This window comes from Columba livia, chromosome 1, assembly GCF_036013475.1.
Source record: "Columba livia isolate bColLiv1 breed racing homer chromosome 1, bColLiv1.pat.W.v2, whole genome shotgun sequence".
NCBI lineage: Eukaryota > Metazoa > Chordata > Aves > Columbiformes > Columbidae > Columba > Columba livia.
Window position 1 is genome coordinate 208,833,117 of NC_088602.1, and position 20,004 is coordinate 208,853,120.

At 45.7% G+C, this 20,004-nt stretch overlaps 1 protein-coding gene across 2 annotated transcripts in view; it reads right to left on the reverse strand.

Moving 5' to 3' along the window:
• Window positions 1-20,004, reverse strand: part of PLXNA4 (plexin A4) — a 490,888-nt gene that overhangs the window by 154,716 nt on the left and 316,168 nt on the right. For both annotated transcript variants that reach the window (XM_065049321.1, XM_005509327.3), the window contains exon 5: window positions 10,126-10,226. In XM_065049321.1, the coding sequence (XP_064905393.1) occupies window positions 10,126-10,226 (101 nt within the window). The remainder of the gene's footprint in view (window positions 1-10,125; window positions 10,227-20,004) is intronic.

Here is a 20,004-nt window from a genome sequence, read left to right on the forward strand (position 1 = left end):
GAAAGACAAGATGTTCAAGAATACAGAACAATGATTTGCTCAGATCCACTCACGAAACACAAGAAATACATATATTTCTGGGGATAGGAAGAGAGACTATGCCTACAGCAAAGCAAGGAGGATTCAAGAAAACAAAAAAATGGCCCCACAGTAGGAGGACATAACCAACTTCAACCTCAGAAGCTCCTGTGAACTCACACAACCCACCTCAAGGACCACGAGACTTCATGGAATGGAGGTAAAGTCTCCCTGGTACAGAAGCCAACTGGGAAAGCTTCTACTTCTACTTGGGAGAATGAATGCAGATGAGTGAGGGAGCAACAGGGAAAATTAAGGGCCACAGACACACATGCTGATGGTGCACAGACATATGTGGTGGCAGGTCTCTGAATGTGGAAGTGTGCAACAGAAGATGATGACATCTATTTATGGGTAAGACTGTGTGTGTGCAGATCCATGGAGAGGCGAGTCTGGATAAAGACATGCCTTAAAGGTTCGCTGTGCTTTTCCTTAGGAGGAAGAGCTCCCTCAATCCCCCCTCCCTGTTCCCTTCTGAGATCTTTCACAGTTCGAGGATGATGAAATGTCACAGAAGAAACATTGGAAGGAAGACATACAACCACTCTGGAGAGAGCTGTTTTGGAATGCCATTTTCGCTCATTGGTAGATCATGGGCTGCAGAGGCACCATCTGACAGCAAGATAGAAGAGCAATTCCCTACAAACAGCCCAGTGACTGAAACTGAGGTTCCCAAACTATCCATACATCATGACACTCACTGTGCCTACTCCAAAGCATGACATAAGCTTGTAGGAAAACCTACCTCTGCTTTATTGCAAATTAGGACTTTAGAGGTCACAGAAGGAGTGACACTGGTCAAGTTGCAAAACCCAAACCTGGGTTTTGCCCACTCCAAGAATATGTTGGGAGAAGACATCCCAAGATGGAGTTGGGAGTTATTTTGTTGCCCAGACACAAGGGCCTAAAGTCACTTGAGATGTTCTCAGGCCCCAGCTGGTCCCCATCTTATCCTTCAGAAGCAATAGGTCTCCAGTAGAATCCGTGTCACATTTGCCAGCCCCAGGTGAACATCTCAGATATGCCAGGCGCTCCAGTTGCAGCAGACAGCATGGATGGACAACTGAACTGAGTTTCTTGCTTAAAGAAAAGCACCTGTATTTCGAAGTCTCCTTGTATGTTCTCCATACAGTTGTATTTAGGCACCTGAATTAAGTCCTTATGTTGCCACTCCATATCTAGGTCTCCTTGCTGGCTCTAGCAACCTCAACTTTATAATCTAAGTCAAGGTACACTCCTTCCCTGTGGCAGCCCGTCTTGGCTCCTGTGCACATCTGACAAGCTTTCTAAGTTGATCAGGGTGGTCATACAGCTTTCCCCTGTCTGTTCCCCCCTTAGCTCTTACTCTAGATATGTACTGTGGGGTATCTAGATATGCCACCCACGAGTGTGTAGTGTCCCAGAGCACGGGTGATACTGAGATGACCAAGATGTGTCCCATCAGGAACCCAGCACAAAGAAAGATCTCTAGAAGTTCCCCAGGTACCACTGAGCACCGTTATCCCTTTCTCATTGCATGTCCTAGCACATGAGACACATGTCCCAGCTCACATCAGACTGCGCAACCGTGTTTCACATCAGAGAAGAAGAAACCCCAGAGACCTTTTTCTGCAAAGGTTGAACTTTCTGCAGCCCTAAATTTGAGCTGCCAATATTTCTGTGCTGGAGACAAATCCCAAGTAGGACACCTAACTCATGGGGCTGCATAAGGAGAAAGCTTTTGCTGGAATCCACTGCACAAACTAATTATCTTCCCACCCCTCCCCACTGCCCTCTAGCAAAATAGGCTAATGAAGGAAGAAGGTTGTTATTAAAACACATTAACCACACGCCTGCATCTTATGGTCCACAGTGCCCAGTGCTGTCCCTGAGTTGCCTCAGGCAGGCACGGCCACCAAGATAATCAACTTGTGAAGGGCACAACTCTGCCTTATACTGCTAGGTAAACCAAAGCAGCAAAAGGGCTCCCAAAAGGGACACGATGGCTTCTAGAGTATGGGAGGACATCAGCAGCGTTGGAAGAACAATGTGCAGGTACAACAATGGTTCTGCTCTCCAGGACTGGTGATCGACTGTTCTGCTCAAAGGGACAAGGCTGGTTCAGAGTGATTTATTCAATATCATTATGCATCTGTAGTGAGATGGGATTCCCAGGAGCTTCTGTTTCGGGGATTTGTCATCATCAATAGGCGTGCTCCCTGTCCCAAGAATTTCCTTCTGCTCTCTGGACTAAGAGCCCCGATCTCATTTCAAAAGGCTGTTGGAGAACTGTCACATTTGGGGCTATTTCCTTTACTCCAAAGGAGAGGCAATGCCTAGGTGTGAAATGATGGGTACTTTAGCTATACCTCAGCAGACAGATTGAAGATTACCCAGGCTCAATGCAAAATGCTTAATGGGCCAATGTCACTCTACCGAGCCCCCCTGCTGTGCGCTTCCCTCTGTGCAAAGGCTGAAATGCCGTCTCCAGTTTCAATAACTACCTGAGAAGAAGTGGGAATCACTCTGTGCCAAGGCCAATTGTGGGAAGATGACTCCACTTTCCCTTGCTATCAGATGGAGAGGTTCACAAGCCATGTGCAAGGCTGTCTGAGCACCAGCTGTGATCAGGGAGGAGTCAAACCAAGCACTGTTTGGAGACAAAGCATCTTGACAGCTGGTTCACTCTTACCTTTGCCATCACTGACTGGCAGTGTTAACACTGCCAATCAACTGATTGGAGACTTTCAAACCAAATGAAAGATTTCAGATTACTTGCAATTATTTTGCCCCTCATCATTTACGTTTTTCTCCTCATTGTATACCACCAGCATGTATCTGGCAAACTCCTGTTGAAATGATAAATGCCCACAGATACCTCAGACACACAAGGCTATTGAACACAGCAACTGCAATAGCTCTGAGCTACCCCTCTGATGGGGATGATTAGCCCAGATGGCTACAAGTTTCCAAGCCAGTGCAGGATTCAAACTCAAAATCATTTGTTCTTTGACTCGCTGACCCACCTGAAAGGAAGATTATGACAATTGCCCTGTACCTTTGATATGTAGAGGGTCTTCCAAGTATCTGAAGACACCAAGAGGTGACCCATGGCAAGATGATGCTAAGACGGGAAAGGATATGGAAAAATTTTTGTATAAAAAAACGTTCTAACCACGATTGCAAAGACTTATCATTCCTTCTGTACTTGGCACTGGTAAAGTTGGAACTTGAATCCCGGGGTCAGATTTGGGCCCCTCACACTGAGAAAGCCCTTGAGGTGCTGGAGCGAGTTGAGAGAAGGGAACGGAGCTGGTGAGGGGCTGGAGCACAAGTGTGATGGGAGCGGCTGAGGGACCTGGGGGGTTCAGCTGGAGAACTGGAGCTGAGGGGAGACCTTCTGATCTCTGAACTGCCTGAAAGGAGCTTGGAGACAGTGGAGGTCCGGCTCTGCTCTCAAGGAACAAGTGACAGGATGAGAGGAAATGGCCTCGAGTTGCACCAGGGGAGGTTTAGATGGGATATTAGGAAAAATTTCTTCTCAGAAATGGCTCTCAGGCATTGTAACAGGCTGCCCATGGTGGAGTCACCATCCCTGGAGGGGTTGAAAAGATGCATAGATGAGGTTCTTAGGGACATGGTTTAGTGCCAGTGTTGGGTTAATAGTCAGACTCGATGATCTTAATGGTCTCTTCCAAACAAAATTATTCTATGATTCTATGCCAGGCAAACACAAAACACCTGTAAATTTCTGTTTTACTGAAGTGTCTCCAGTTTACCCCTTAGGACAAACCAGCATAAGGAGTACAAAACAGGGATGACTGAGGCCCTGTTTTCTTGTAATAGAAGTTGAGGGTCTATAGGATCACAACACCTGAGTTTGAATCAGTAAATCCCTCTTTTCTCACTGTCTGTTAGAGCTCAGAGTGGCACAGCTCTGGGTGTGATATTCCACCCTCCTGCCCACTGGGTCCCTGCAGCCTGAGCCATAAAGCCCTTCCCACTCAGCACTTGGTGTATTCTCCCACCTCTGTGTGTGTCAAGGAAAAGACTGGGAAGGAAAAGAGAGGAGGTGAAGGGGAAAAGAAAGAAAGAAAAAAAAACAACTCAGCCTGAAAGTCAGTCACAGTCTTTTAGGTGGCAGAAAGTCAAGCAAGCAAAAGACTCTTCAAAAAAGGTCTTATTGCAGCATCTGTAGGCAGCTTAGGTTACCCGAGACTCTCTAGTGATTCAGAAGACTTTGACCAAGAAAGTTAAAGCCAGGGACGATCAATGAGCCTCTGCAAGCAGCATCGCATCGGGTTACCTGCTGAGACGAGACAGCGGGAGCTGCACTTTGTAACTTTTTCTTTTTTTTTTACCCTGGTCTGGCAATGAGTCTGAGGATGGAAAACAAACCTCCCTCCCCCTCTACACTAATCCCTCACTCCCTAGAAAGCAGCTCAAGTGCACATGTTAGAAATGAGAATGGTAATTTCTGGGTACATAAGCATCCTGCAGCTACAAGGCAGACAGGAAGAGCTGGAGGGCAGAAGGACATGGAGGGCAACTTCTCAGATGCTGGGGCAGGTGTCTGCTGCCAGAGGACAGCGTAAAACCCTTTTGGACAAGGCTGTGCTTTTGTAAAGGAACCCAAAAACCCTCATATGGTTTCTCAGGCATCTCATAAACACCATCTCCTCTGTTGCAGCTATGCAGTCAATCCATGGTCAGCTCATCCTGAGTAACTGCACCTACCAGATTTAGTTCAACCCTTGACCAACCCGGAACCCACTGAAAGGATCCAGAAAGGCGGCTGATGTGGCCCATATCTAAAATCACTCTGTCACTGCTTCATTCATGGGGTGAGGATGTCTACAGAAGGCCACTGCATCCTATTCCCATGTTTCAGGAGCAGGAAGGCCTCTCCTGGCATGTGCTCTGCAACTGGGGTGCAAGTGGAGAGCAAAGCCAGTGAAGCCAACTTGGGTCCCTTGGTGAGTCTCTTGGGTGCCAGAAGGACACAAAAAGGACACATGTAGCTCCCCATAGATGAACAGAGGAGTGCAGAGAGCAGAGCCAACTCCTGGCTCCACTACATCCACAGTGGAACAGACTGGAGATGCTTAAACAAACCCTCTTCCCTCTGCAGTAAATGTCAGTTCCTCCAAACCAACAGTGGTTGTTGATGGTCTTGCTTTGCTCAGTCTGTAGAGCTGGTTAAGACTTCCGGGACAGGAAGAAATCACAGATGCCCAAATGTTTCTTTTTAATTAAAAGAAAAAAAAAAGTAACGCTTCACTGCAAAGTGACTTTTTATTTTGAAATCTTAAGCAGTTTCCTAAAACCTGAAATAAAGTCCCAAAGTAATAACTGCTGAGGTCTAAATGAATCATTCTCCAATTACTAAACGGTATCAGCCCCTTCTAAAACAGCTTTCAAGAACATTTCATATCAAAAAAATAACTGGGGAAAAAAAAAAGTTTTGAAATATCACAAGTCCTCCCAGAAAATGGGACTGTTTTCCTCTCTGATTGCATCTTATGACCTGCTGGTCGAGGAGTCCCCATAACGGTAAGGGCAGATTCCAGAGCAGAAGGAGGTTGGTGCCTGGGGGGATGATTGTTTGACTGTTCATCCCAGAATTAGACAGAGGCTACATGAGGATATAATGTGTAACCTCATCTAGGTGTTCCTGCTCTGGCAGGGAGATTAGACTGGATGAGCTTTCAAGGTCCCTTCCAATCCCTGACATTCTGTGACTCTGTGAAATGAAGTAGCACAGTCAAAATCTTGTAAAGGCAGAACCTGGGACAGGTCCCTCCTGCTCCCAGCAAGATCGGCATATTTCTCCTTTAAAAAGCGTTTCCTCTCCTTGTAGGGATGCTGCTGCTCTTCCTCCCCAAATACTAATCCTGCTGGTGGCTGGGTTGTTAAACACAATCCAGAAACATTGTGCATGGCTGAAAATTTGCACGGTCACTATGTGCATATGGGGCAGGGGCTTGTCAATGTCTGCTCTGGAGCTGGTGCTGGGCAGGCAGGAAGAGCGAGAGCTACAAAAGGGTTTGTCCATCGCTGGGGGACAAAGAGCCTCTGCCCCTTGGCAGGGCTACCAATATGACCAGAGGAATGGAACAGCTCTGCTGGGAGGACAGGCTGAGAGAGTTGGGGTGTTCAGCCTGGAGAAGAGAAGACTCTGGGGAGACATTATTGTGGCCTTTCAGTGCTTAAAAGGGGCCAATAAGAAAGATGAGGACACACTTTAGAGCAGGGCCTGTTGCAATAAGACAAGGGGTGATGGTTTCAAACCAAAAGAGGGGAGATTGAGGCTGGACATGAGAAAGAAATTGTTGCCCCAGAGGGTGGTGAGAGCCTGGCCCAGGTTGGCCAGAGAGGTGGTGGATGAACCATCCCCGGAGACATCCCAGGCCAGGCTGGACGGGGCTCTGAGCAACCTGAGCTGGTGAAGATGTCCCTGCTCATGGCAGGGGTGGCACTGGATTAGCTTTGAAGGTCCCTTCCAACCCAAACTATTCTATGATTCTATGATTTTGCATGAGGGGGAAAGGAGGTAGAGGAGGCTAGTAGTCTGGATACGAATGAAGACAGAAGAAACTTGCCAGAGGAATTGAGAGGGGTGGTCAGATAATGAATGGCATCTTTGGACACAGAAGGAAGCTGCAATTCATTTCAGGCTTTGAAGAGACTTTGTTCTGTTCTCATCCCTCTCTACAGTCCCCCGTTCAGGCTGGTGACATTGCTTCGACCTTGCGACCAGGCACCGAATCCCTCCATGCCAGCTATTAGCTTTTCAGCCTGGTTCCTCCCCCCTGCTCCCACCCTGGCCCCTCGCAGTCCCCTGGAGACCCATGCGGCAACTGAGCGCCACATTTTCAATTTACACCAACTAAATGATTCATCGCTGCCTAAAGAGACCTGAACAGAGCCCAGGAGGGGAGCTCAGCTATAGCAGGGAAAGAGAGGGGGGGACAAGATCGGGGCTAAAGATACAGCGATGAAAAGCTCCGGTGACCTGCTCTGTATCGTCTCTTCTCTTCTTGGGGTAGAAGCCAATCAATCCTCCCCCTCTCCTTTCTCCTGCAGCCGTCTGTGGGTCTGTCTGCCTCTTTCTCTCTCAGCAGACTCGAGTTTCTCAGTGTAAGGTTAGGACAGCAGAGCCGTGGAAATCGATTCCTGAGCCCTGGCACGCTGCCCTCCACACAGACAGCCCAGCCCCGCTGAGAGACAACGGATGGAGAGCTGTCCCCAAGCATCCCCGGATCTCTCACATGGCGGGATAGCTTGGAAATGGGGAGAGGTCTGGGAAAAAGGGTCTGCATCGGCCCTTGAACCATAAATCCCAAAATAACAGAGACACACATGAGAGAGAGAAAGAAAGACACTGCACCCTATCTGGCAGCTTTCACCAGTCTACCAGTGTTCTTCTTGATGGTTTATACTGGAGGAGAAAGAAGAGTGAAAGGCATGGCTTTACCCGCAGACTCGTTTCCAGTACCATTCTACCCCTGGTCTTGTACAGCCTGACTGCCTCCTCCATCCCGTCCACAAAACAGTTCCCACATCAGCTCCACATCACTGGAAAGGCACTGGGATTCCTGACTGGGAGGGAAGTGGGAATGGTTAGCACTCACGAGGAGAAATGCTGTTGGCACATTTCCCCAGATATCCCTGTGCAGGAGCCATTAACGATGCATCTCACCTGAGGAAAAGTCTGCTAATGAATCTTAAGAGATTCTAATATGCAAAAATTTCTAATAAGGGACTCAGTATTATGGCACTTTTACCCAGAATATGCTGAACAGCCAAACCTTGTTGAATGGGATATAAATGCCTCATTTGCTTTCAGAACTGACTAGAAATATGAGGAAACTGAGACCCATAGTACTACACCCAAAGCTGCCCTGAAAACACCTTCCAAACTGGGACTGGAAATCAGACTTCTTGACTATGATGGAAACGAGGAGAAAGGGGAAGACTGGAGTGGGATTTGGTCACATTTTTCTTCCAACTGCTTCAAAAAAAATCCACAGAGAATTAATCTCAGTGAATTTGCTGAAAGGTACACAAATAAGAGGTGCCTCTTTTTCAGATAAGGAACTAGAGGTTAAGTGACCAGAGAAAGGAGGACATGGTGGGACTGTGTCATCAACCAGGCTCAGACTGTGAGGCCAAATTTCCCCTTGAAGGACCAAGTTTGTACAGGGTTTTCTTGCTCTAGTCGAGACCGTGTTGCCACTCTCTCTCACCACCAGCTGTCACATTTCTGACACTCCACAATGCTGGGTAATCTGCAGTTGTCTCTGCCCCTTTTCTCTCCTTTTGGGGATATATTGCTGGGTGTATTGATTGCTTGTTGCCACTGACCCTGGATGGCAGGAGATTAAATATCTGGTGTTGCTGTGGTACAATCAACAACCAAATTCATGCTTGCCTACACTGCTTGCAGATAGTCTGTGCTGCCCCTCTATTGACAGCAAAATATAGTGCTCTGTAGGATGGATGGAGGATGAGATGGAAACATACTATAGAGCTGTATATCAATTGGAAGTCTCTCCAGGTCAGCAGGTGAAAGTTTCATGGGTTCATGCCTACCAGACCACAACTCAGGACTGGTTTTCCAAGGTTCCCTTGAACAATTCCAGAGCCTGAGTCAAGTTTTTGGACAGGTTTTGGGTTGGGTCACCTAGATCTGATCGGAAATTAAGCATGCTGTTGTGGTTTTGGATGAGGGTCACACAAGCTAAAGAGCATCCAAAGAAGGTTGGAGTATGGCAGAGGTTTGTTCCCTTTTCCTCCTTTCCAAAAAAGAGAGGTAGTAAAGAGGATCACTTCAACTGGATCACTGTCTCCACCACGAGAGTTTGCCATGCAACAGGAAGAATACAGAGGTGAACTCAGCAGGAGAAGACAGACACACTGCAAGAGCTGGGTCCATCAGAAAAACCCTCCATCTCTGCCAAGGACACTGTGAGCCTTGGAGTGACAGCACCCTGCAGAGCCACGCTCAGCTGGAGACGTTTGGTTAGACAGATCCAATGCACTTTCCAGCCACGGTCTCTGCTGAGAGGTTCTTGGCAAATGAGACCACCCTGCCACTCAGAGCCAGGAGCTCAGCCAACCTGACACCTCCTTCTCCACGGCTTTGGCAGAGGTCTCTCCGCAGGAGATTACTGGCAGTGGAGGCTGCAGAGGGGAAACTTCAAGATCAATAACATCATTAAAAAGCCTACAGAAAACAAAGCCAATGAACTAATCTCCCAGTCCTGAGGACACCTGGATCCAGTGCTCCTTGCGTTGTACTGTTGAATAATGAAATGGTGAACTGAAGTGCCTGCTTGGCCTGTTATACAGAAGCCCAAGGATGTGGATTCAGACAAATTTTCTCAGCATCCTGGCCAGATAAGCCAAATGAGCAGTTTAGCTCATTTGTGCTCATTTGGCACAGCTGAGTTGACCCACAGAGGACAAACACTCAACTTCAGGGTCAATGTTTTCCCACGGTAAGCATACAAACCATAATGTTCCCTTGAAATCTAATGTGTACTGAACCCCACGATATTTACAGGGACCTGATTTCTCTCTAAGGGTGACTAAGACCATGATAAGTCTGAAAGAGGAGAGGTTGAGGTCAGCAGCGGAAAGCTGGAGATGCAGAGATGAGTGTCTGAGCTGGGCTGAGAGTCAGAGCCAAACTCCCTTAAGCAATGGAAACCAGAAAGTCATTGTCACCTAGAGAAGAGCTGCTGGAGGGTTTGATTCAAAGCACATCAGGGTGGACAGGTGCAGTCAGCAGACTGTGCATCAGGTGGCTGAGGAGATATGACCAGTATCTACCACCCTTCTCTTCTCTAGTCTTCCAAAAAATGCTTCTTGGTTAAACAAAGTCTCCCCCAGCAAGTCCCAGAGTCCTTGCTGGAGCTGCCTGCATGTCTCATTTGCTCACCTGCCTCAGCCAGGGACTGAAACAGCATCTTGCAGCTCTGACAAGTGCTATCTTAGCCATGGGGGAAGATGGCTGCAGAAAAAGCAGAGCTGGGACAGTGGCAAACACCAGCAGGTACTTACGTGTTGTGAAGAACACACCATCCACAGTGAGGGTCTCCTGAGCCCAAGCACTCGCTACAGGTCTCGTACTGGCTACACGACTCCACGGGCACCCGGGTGAGCTGCAAGAGGAAAGGGGACAACCTGTCAGGCTTTTCACAGGGCTTTGCAATGCCCATAATGACTTGGTGGAGAGGCCACCTTCCCCATCTTCTTCCCCTGGAGCCTGTCCTCCTAAAGGGACATCCCTTCAGAGCTCCACAGGTGTAGGGTGAATGATGGCACATGGCTGCAGATTGCTCCAGAGTTCAACCTTGTGCAACCCTTGTTCAGACCAGAACTCTTGTGGCCTCCCCCACTTCCCCATGGCCTCTCACACTTCATTGCTATAGATCATAGCATCATAGAATAGTTTGGGTTGGAAGGAACCTTCAAAGCTCATCCAGTCCAACCCCTCTGCCATGAGCAGGGACATCTTCACCCAGATCAGGTTGCTCAGAGCCCCATGCAGCCTGGCCTTGAATAGATGACCTCACTTGCACAGTTTCACAGGGAATAAGCAAATCAGGCAGGCTGTGTGCAGCATGTGGGAACCTGGTACCTTGAGGTAATTAAACACCATGTGATCTTCTGCAGCAAATGAAACTTGATGGATCTCGATGCTCTCCTACAATGGTGGTAGACCCCATTGTTTTCTGGCTCCCTGCGAGAACTGAGGTCTCATGATGTCTTTGTCTCCCTCCCACAACTGCCTGAACCACCACCAGTCCCAGGAGAGCATTAGATCACCTCCCCATTTCCCCCACATCTTTCCAAACGTCATTTGTCCCATCCTTGGAGACATTGCTCCCAGCACACAAAGGACAAAGGCCACCAGCTTTGAATGAGCTTGCTGTCACCCTGACTTTGCAGCTCAGAAGGCATTAGAGATGGACCTGAAACACCCACCTATCACCAAAACACTGCATTTTTTTTAATTTCTTCCTTTTCAATTAAAGCATTTCATTCAGAGATTTCAAAGACAGAATGAACTGGTGAGCCTGACCTCCTGTCTAATGGACCAAAGCCTTTTGATTCCTATTAGGTTTTGCAAGCCCCTTACTTCTTTTGAAGCCAAACATACAATTTGGACCTGATAGTCTCTTTTCCATTGAATGAGCCTCAGAGATCTCTTATAATATACAGTCAATTGCCAGTGCCTTCACCACAGCTCATGTCAGCAGGGAGAGTTTATTCCTTCAGATGATATAGTGTGGTATTATCCTGATGAAACACCACTGAGAACTGCCAGCGATAAACTGCAGAACAGTTACTTGTGACAAATGGCAAGAGAATACACCTGGGTCCTAGTGACAATTTTTTATTTGGTGCAACATTCAAGAGAGTTTGAGCTGTGAAGTGATAGACTGAGATTCATTCTGATTGCATCTGTAAATGAATCAAGAACTGGTTTATATATATAAATTTGTCAGGCAAAAATCCAGCTATTTATGAAGACCTTTTCTGTTTGTATCAGAAATTGTCTTTCTAACCCCTACACAAACACCCCACATGGCAGTAGATAGTCTATGAGCAAAAACTGAAAATCTGTATTTTTACCTCTGGCAGGTGGTAGTAGCTTTAGAAAACTTCAGATAGAAATATGATTTTATTTATTTACCATTGCACCATTGCCTGTGTCAAGTCACCCAAAGAAACAAACTGTAGCTACTGAAAGCTTTTATGTAAAAGGAGAATCCAAAAAGCCCCAACCAACCAACCAAAAAAAACCCACCACCAACAAAAACCACTAACAAACAAAACAAAACACCATAAAAACATCTTTGTTAAATTCAATCTCTTGCCTTGAGTGTAAGACTATTATCAGGACAGACCAGAGAGCAACAAAAATGGGAAGACTTGAAGAAGGAACGAGTGGTTCCGACTTCTGCAGGTATCAAGAAGGTTCAAAGGTAAGATGGTTTGGCCACGGATGTGATTGCTCTACCTTTCTTAAGTTTCAGGTCAAGAAGGTATCAACAATTCATCAAATCTAAATTTTCTGCTCCAGGATTTCACCCAATTAGAATTATATTGAACCCAATAGTCTCTGTTGTATCCAAGTTCTAAAAAGACATATAACTTTTTACAAGAAGATATCAAGGGGTGAAGACCTTATGGTTTCTTATGATGGCCATTGCCACCTGTTGTTTCCACCTGATAAATATATATTGCAAGTTATTTTCCCTTGATCCCATCCAGGGATCTATATCTAGGGACCATATCTTCACTGTGAACATCAGAGTATTTGCAGAAGAGGCAGATAATTCAGTTTTGAAAGACTGTAAATCTGTTCCCGATCCAGATGAAATCAATTGTGTAATCTCCTCCTTGTAATTAAAAATTTGTAAACACATTTGGGATTAGGGATGCAGTTCCTACCCAAACTACCCTCATTTTAACATATGTTGCTGCTCGATTTATCCTCATTAGCCACAGACAGTTTTTCTGAACCTTGGTTTCTGAGCTACTTTACATCTGTCTTATAGAAGTGAGCCTTGGTTAAGAATTTTATGTCAGAACATGCAATTTTCCAACATCTATTGATGTTGGGTTTGAATACTCTGAGTCAAAATCCACTTGTGACTATGATATATGTACAAGGAAGAAGTCCTAGAGGACAGGAATTTGTTATTGCTTCATAAATTGCTACAAAAGGAGTAGATAAAATGTGTTCTCTGTAGGTTTTATTATTATTATTTAATTAGCTGTCAAAGGATATGCAAGTTCCTTTCAAAGGCAGGAGGAACCTCCTAGGGATCCAGATCTTCATATTTGCAGAAATGCTTCCTTTTTAGTGTATTTAGGGTACTCAGTCTCTATAGGGTATAGTTTGTATGTTGTGTAGGAGCACACCTTGCTTGCGTTGCTATCCCAGAGACCACGACTATACAGTATGAGCTTGCACCAAGCTGCATCCCACATCACATCAAGCACACCAGAATAGGAGGTGTCCTGTGTCACAATTTGCATTGCTACGTGTTGTTCCTGCTATATGAGACCTTTTACGAGTTCACCTCAAGTAGCTTTATTGTGAGAATAATTAAAATTGTACCATGCTGATAAATGTCTTAGGCTGTTAAGTGTCAGACCTTCTAATTAATAAAGAAAGAAACTACAAAAAACAAAGGAGCTGCTACTGAAAGGAAAACCACCTTGGGGTCGTCAGCTGAAAAGAAAAAGAACATCAAGCAAATAAGGCACATCAGAGGCCTTATTTTCCTTTGGAACATAAACTGTAATTAACTCAGCTCAGCTTTCCAAGTTGAAAGTTTTGAGAACTGACCATGCCCCCTGAGAGCAGTCAGCTTTTTATGCTGCCCCTAAAATATGTGAAAAAGAAAAGTCCATGCAACCTCCCAATTACGGTGCTTTGCCATTATTCACAGCGATGACGGGACTAGACAGCACTGAAGGTTGAAATCTCCATTGTAAACCACACTGTCATTATTTCTTCCACCCCTTCTCCATCCTTGGAAAGTCTAACAAACTTTTCAAGGTTATTTCTCAGCCTCGCTGAAGCTCCCTACCACTGAGCTTTCATCGGGGTGGAACTCAGAGTCAACATTTTGCAGCAAATATAACTAGGGTTTCAGCAGACAGAGGATTATGAAAAGCAAGATATCCTTCATTTGGGGTCACTATGAGCCAGGCTGGAGTCATTTATATTCCTGCACCGGTCATGGATTAACTGATATTTTGGCCTCACTGTGCTAGAGCAATGTATGGATGTAAGAAGAGACTGCTGTCATTTTAAGGACTTATATGTGAGGAAGCACATATCCCCAGTTGATCAATGAAAGCTGAGGCTGAAAATGAGGTCTCATACAGCTGAAGTGCTATCTAAATCATAGAATCATTTTGGTTGGAAGAGACCAGCAAGACCATCAAGTCCAAGAGTTAATCCAACATTGGCACTAAACCATGTCCCTAAGAACCTCATCTATACATCTTTTGAACACCTGCAGGGATGGTGGCTCCAACACTGCCCTGGGCAGCCTGTTCCAATGCCCCACAGCCCTTTCCAGGAAGAAATTTTTCCTAATACCCAATCTAAACCTCCTCTGGTGCAAATTGAGGCCATTTCCTCTTGTCCTATCACTTGCTACTTGGGAAAAGAGACCAACACCCTCCATGTTATAACCTCCCTTCAGGCAGTTGGTGAGAGTGAGAAGATCTCCCCTCAGCCTCCTGTTCTCCAAGCTGAACCCCCCCCAGAAAAATATCTTTGAAGATGTGGGCTTAAGGCATCTGAGCAAGTTCTCATAAGAAGTCCACAAAAGAGCTGATTATTGGACATCTAGGAGATGCTATGCTTCCAAGGCTCTGTCAAAACAGACCAGAGGAACAGATAATCTCTGACCATCTCCAAGGTAGGCAGCATTTCCAGAGCAGCCAGCCCACCATGAGATTTCCAAGATGACTGCTGTGCAGTGGGTGCCATGAAAGACCCAGAAGCCTGACCACTAGCACCCTGCTTGAACAGGGCAGACCAAAACGTCAGGACCTGTATCCCTCAGGCAGCTTTACCATCTAGACCAGAGGTGTCAAACTCATATTCACCGAGGGCCACATCAGCCTCGCAGTTGTGCTTCAAGGGACCAAATGCAATTTTAGGACTGTATAAACACAACTACTCCTACATTTATACACTCCTAAAATTACATTCAGGCCTTTGAAGGCAACCACAAGGCTGGTATGGCTACCAGTGAAAATGAGTTTGACATCCCTGGTCTAGACTTGTCTTCTATCCACAGCTATCCAGGGTGAGATGGCCAAGTGGTAAGTGAATCTGATGTCCTTCTCAAGGGCAGCAAGGAAGCAATGAGCAGGTCCAGCTGTTGTGGCTGCAGCAGGAGATGAAGAGATATTTCACTTCATCATCCCATTAATTCACAGGTCCCCAAAGAAATCATTCACAAGTTTCTGGCTCACAAGGACATCCTGATAAATCTGGCAAAACGTGCAGACTGCTGTGCATTTCAGAGCTCACCTGCTACATACGACTTCAGGGCTTTTCACACAACACTGGGCCTGTCCTTACCTCTGATCCAGCCTAAATTCTGTCCTCACCTCTGATCCAGCCTAAATCCCAAACTGCAGTTTCTCCAGCTCCCTGCCTCACTTCCATCCTCTGTTTCTAGTATGAATGAGTTACAGAAAGTCATTTAAAACAAAATGATTGAGGTTTTTGGATCTGATAGACAGTAACGGCTAATCCTGTTACAAATTTGGCTCCCGCTTCTGCCATTATATATTCACAAAAGCTCCTGCTATGTGCTCAGTCAAAATTTTCTGGCTCCCATTTTTGACTTTTTTATTTCAATATACATTACTTTTTTTTTCCCCCTTAAACTGCCAACATTCTGGTTGAAAAGTGAATCATTGCTCAATCTCTGCTGTTATAATTGGATGTTAATACAGTGGCAGGGTTTATTCAGTCTGATGGACTAAGTTAATTTAAATGTACAAAAAGGCATCTTAAGTAGCCAATTTCCTTCCCAACAGTCAAAAGATACATTTCCAAAACACTGAACAGCAACTCTGTCAAGCCATGTGGGTTCTGTGAATGCTGCTATCTTTCAAGACTCAGCCAGCCCCAAAAAACTGCAGAAAGATTGAGAGTGTAGCTTATTTGATTTCAAAGCTTTGAATAGAGTGTTCCGAATAATACAGTTTATTAAACAGTGCAAGACAAAAAACACCTAAGAGACCATTTGTGGAACCAGGTTCTGCACCTTAAACAGGGTCAGTGAGGATGTTTGGTCACCTGCCTGGCATCCCAGAATATCAGTTTTAATTTGGCTTGAATTATGGACAAAGGTACCTTGAGTTCTTCTTGTCTTGTTTGAGCCCCTGTGCTTCATCCACCTAGTTTGCAAACTCACCAAAAAGCAGCAACACAGAAAATAAAAGACCAGGGAGCTGAACTGCATGTTAGTTATACTGGTAAGAAGCAGGACTTGGATGTAGATTATGTAAAACTACTGGGAGAGGAGATGCTCCTGTGGGAATATAGATGAGGATTTGGGTTTGATTCCAGCCTGCCACTCCAGTATGATAAGTAGATAACTTGCTGGTCCCACTGGGACTGGGAATGTCATTTCTCATCAGACACCCCCAAGCTCTTCCTCTTCATTGTAGCACTCCCCCCAGTAAATCCATGCTTACATACTTGGAAGACTGGAGGTTTTAATTAAGGAGAGTTAATTGGAAGCAGCAGTAGCTGTCAAGGACAAATGACATAATAATTAAGCAGGGGGCCAATGTCCCGCTGTGTGGCAGGGTAAATTACCTGTCCAAATAGACTTGTTCACGAAGGGCTTCCTACCTACAGCTGTATGTGTGCTGCTTCTCCTCCTCTCCTCTTTGCTGCCCTGAGCTGTCCTGAGCACCTTTGGCGAGAGAAATCTTCACTACAGGGTTGCCAGAGCAAATGTCAGCCACAACCAGACACCACTCACACGAACAGAGGCAAAGCAATGAGAGATACAGAAGGATTTGATGCCCACAGCCTCTATGCCAAGATCTCCTGAACCATTTAAGGTAAGGATAAGAGACATCAGTTCCCATCAGATGCTCTCATGATGAGATTCTTTGTACCTCTTGTGGTCCAATCCTCTTCTCTACACCTCCCTTGGCAGGAGCCTGTTTTACTGCTGGCTCAGAAAAGCCAAGTTGGGGACTTTGGGAAGGCTTCACTTCTGATCCATCAAGACTGTAAATCTTGCAGCTTGTGGGGAACAACTCTGTCACAGGAGAAGTGCAAAGCAAGAGCTCTGCCCTCTCACCAAAGTCTCTCTGCATCATCAGAGTCTAAGCTGGAAACCCAGGCTCTACTGAAGGACAGACCTTTTGCAGGGCAAGATTTGTCTGATCTCTGTTTTAAATGTCCACCCATGGATGAGGTAAATCACACCCTGAATGTTCTTATGTGTATCCACTGAAGATAAAGAAGTCTAGACACAACACACACAGTGAACACTGGGTGAGGGGAATCCCACATCTATGCCATACTTAATTTTCTGCTACTCCTTTAATTTTGCCACTGCAAACAATCCCTAAATATGCTAAGTTCTCCCCTCTTCCTAATTGTAGCACCAGAAAAATCAGTCACAATACAAAATACATCGTCTTTAATCACTAGGAGGTGATAGAAGAAACCCACTACATTGCATAGCTAAAAATCTGTTCCAGAAACTCAGAAGACCTTGTGTGATGACACGGACTGTGTTTGAACAAGTGCTTTTCACCATCTGCTCTGTAAATACAGCCCTCCTGCTTTGCTGCATCCAAGCTCATTCCTGCCCTCTGTTCTGGCTTTATTTACAAAGGAACAGGCACTCGGATAACAAAGATTATCTCAGTTCTTTTCTCAAAGTCTTGGTGACTTCCCAGGTTCCCCCTTCATAACTGCTCAGCCTACACCCTGTCCCTTATTCAAAGGAGTCTACCATGACATAATAATGACTCTTCTCCCAAAAGCATCAGTGCTTGAGGAGAAGATAGGGACACACCATCCTGCTACAAGAACGGCTGGAGACCTGGAGATCGAGCAGTATGTACCAAGATGTTTCAGCATTTAATATCATTCAAGTTTTCCTTTGAATTCACTGTCTTTTTTCCTTACCAAGAATGTTAAACACTTCCTCAGCTGGAATAGCAACAGTGCGTTCCATTGGCATGCTGATGCGCTCTCTACACGAGGCAAGAAATTTATTAGGAAGCCTTGTCCCTTGTAAAAATCACACTTTGCCACCTCAGAGGTGTGGAAAGAGTGTCAAGTGATTTTACCCAAGCCTGATGAAACCAGCCACCTTCTTACTCACCCAGCAAACCATCAGCCCTGGCCAACTTTCTCTGCCTGTAATATTCAATCTGTGTTTCTCCCTGCCAAGTCCAGGTAGCTTCAGATCCTCCCTGCCTTGTTTACTGCTAAATCTTTTTTCACCACAGTCAAATGTTTCTGTTTATAAACTGTAAAACAAGTGAGGTTTGGCTAAATGTTTGTGTTCAAAGCCTTCAAAATAGAGATCTTCTTGTTATAATTAATGCAGGGCCAGCCCAGGCTTAATGAGAGCCAGTGCCTGTGTGGTTGCTGAAGCATGCCTGCTGAGCAAGGGATAGATCGTTACACAGGCTCTATAAAGTTTATATATAGATTTAATTGGGACCTGTAATGTAATTTATGTCACTGCAATGGGCTTTCTTAAAGTCCAGCATCACTTGAAGGCTCCTGATGGAGGCGTGAACAATTAAAACACAGAGGGAGAAGCTAATAGTTATTTCTAATGATGTTGGCTGCTTCCCAGGTCACCTTGTTCCACCATCTTTCCAGATGTTCCCACTTCACCCTCAGTTATCAAGGAGTATCTTCCTGCAGATTCGTTCACCTCAGCAGCCCTCCTGGGTAGATTATTGTGTCTCCTTGTTGTCAGTTCTCATTGATTTAATCCTCCCATCCTTCCAAACCCCACCTTTGTACCCTCATCTTCTCCCTGGGTGAAGATGTCTTCATCTTGTTGCCTGGAGGGCTTTAGCCTAAGCTCTGTCCCTAGCCACCCACACCCCCTTTTGGATTTCTAGCTCCACCGCTTGACAAACCATGCGGTTCATGAAGGATTGATCGTGTTGATCTAATTCCCTCATGCAGCATTATATGACCCCTACACGCACTACCAAGATGCAGAAATTGTGGCAGACAGTTTGAAAAATGCCTTTTTCTTCATTTGTGACCAGACTTAAAATTCCCTGTAACAGCACATGAAAACAGCTACGCTGGTTAGGATCAACACTCCACACATCCCCGTTCTTGTCTTTAGCCATGGCCTTAAGGCACTAAGGAGAGCATAAAAACAGGATAAGCATATATGAAATGACCACAGTAGGCTATTTTCAGTGACGGGAACTTCTGAATCCTATGTGTCTGTATTCCATAACCTGAACAGATCTTTCTCTAATTTTCTGATTTATCCTTAAAATCACATTGACTTTTTGCATCCACAGCTGCTTTGGCAGTGAGTTTCACAGTTCCAAACCCACTGCTCGAAGGAATCATCTCGTATGGTTTGCTCAGGACCTGATTTTCAACAGTTTAATTTCATGCCCCAAAATTCTTGTATTTGCAGATGTGACGAACAGTCACTTCCTATCCATCCTCTTCTGGTATTCATACTTTCACCGTTCTGGACAATACACTCCAGCTCACCTCTTCCCATGCTGAGGAGTTCCTGCTTCTTCAGTCACACTCCACATGAAACCACTTCATACCTCCGGTCATAGAAACATAGAATCATTTTGGTTGGAAGAGACCCTCAGGATCACCGAGTCTGACCATAACCTAACTCTGGCACTAAACCATGTCCCTACAAACCTCATCTATGCATCTTTTAAATATCTTTGGTGATGGTGACTCCACCACTGCCCTGGGCAGCCTGTTCCAATGCCTGACAGCCCTTTCTAGGAAGAAACTTGAGGCCGTTTCCTCTGCTCCTGGCGCTTGTTCCTGGGGAGAAGAGCCCGACCCCCATGGCTCCAAGCTCCTGTCAGGCAGTTCAGAGATCAGAAGGTCTCCCCTCAGCTCCTGTTCTCCAGCTGAACCCCCCAGGTCCCTCAGCCGCTCCCATCACACTTATGCTCCAGACCCTCACCAGCTCCATTCTCTTCTCTCAACTCACTCCAGCACCTCAATGCTTTTTTTGTAGTGAGGGGCCCAACACTGACCCCAGGATTTGAGGTTTGGCTTCCCTAGTGCCCAGTCCTAGAGGGACAGTCACTACCCTGGTCTTGCTGACCATCCTGCTTCCCTTTCTCTTTAGACCATTTATTTACCCTTGTTAGTCAAATGTTGGGCAAAAAGCA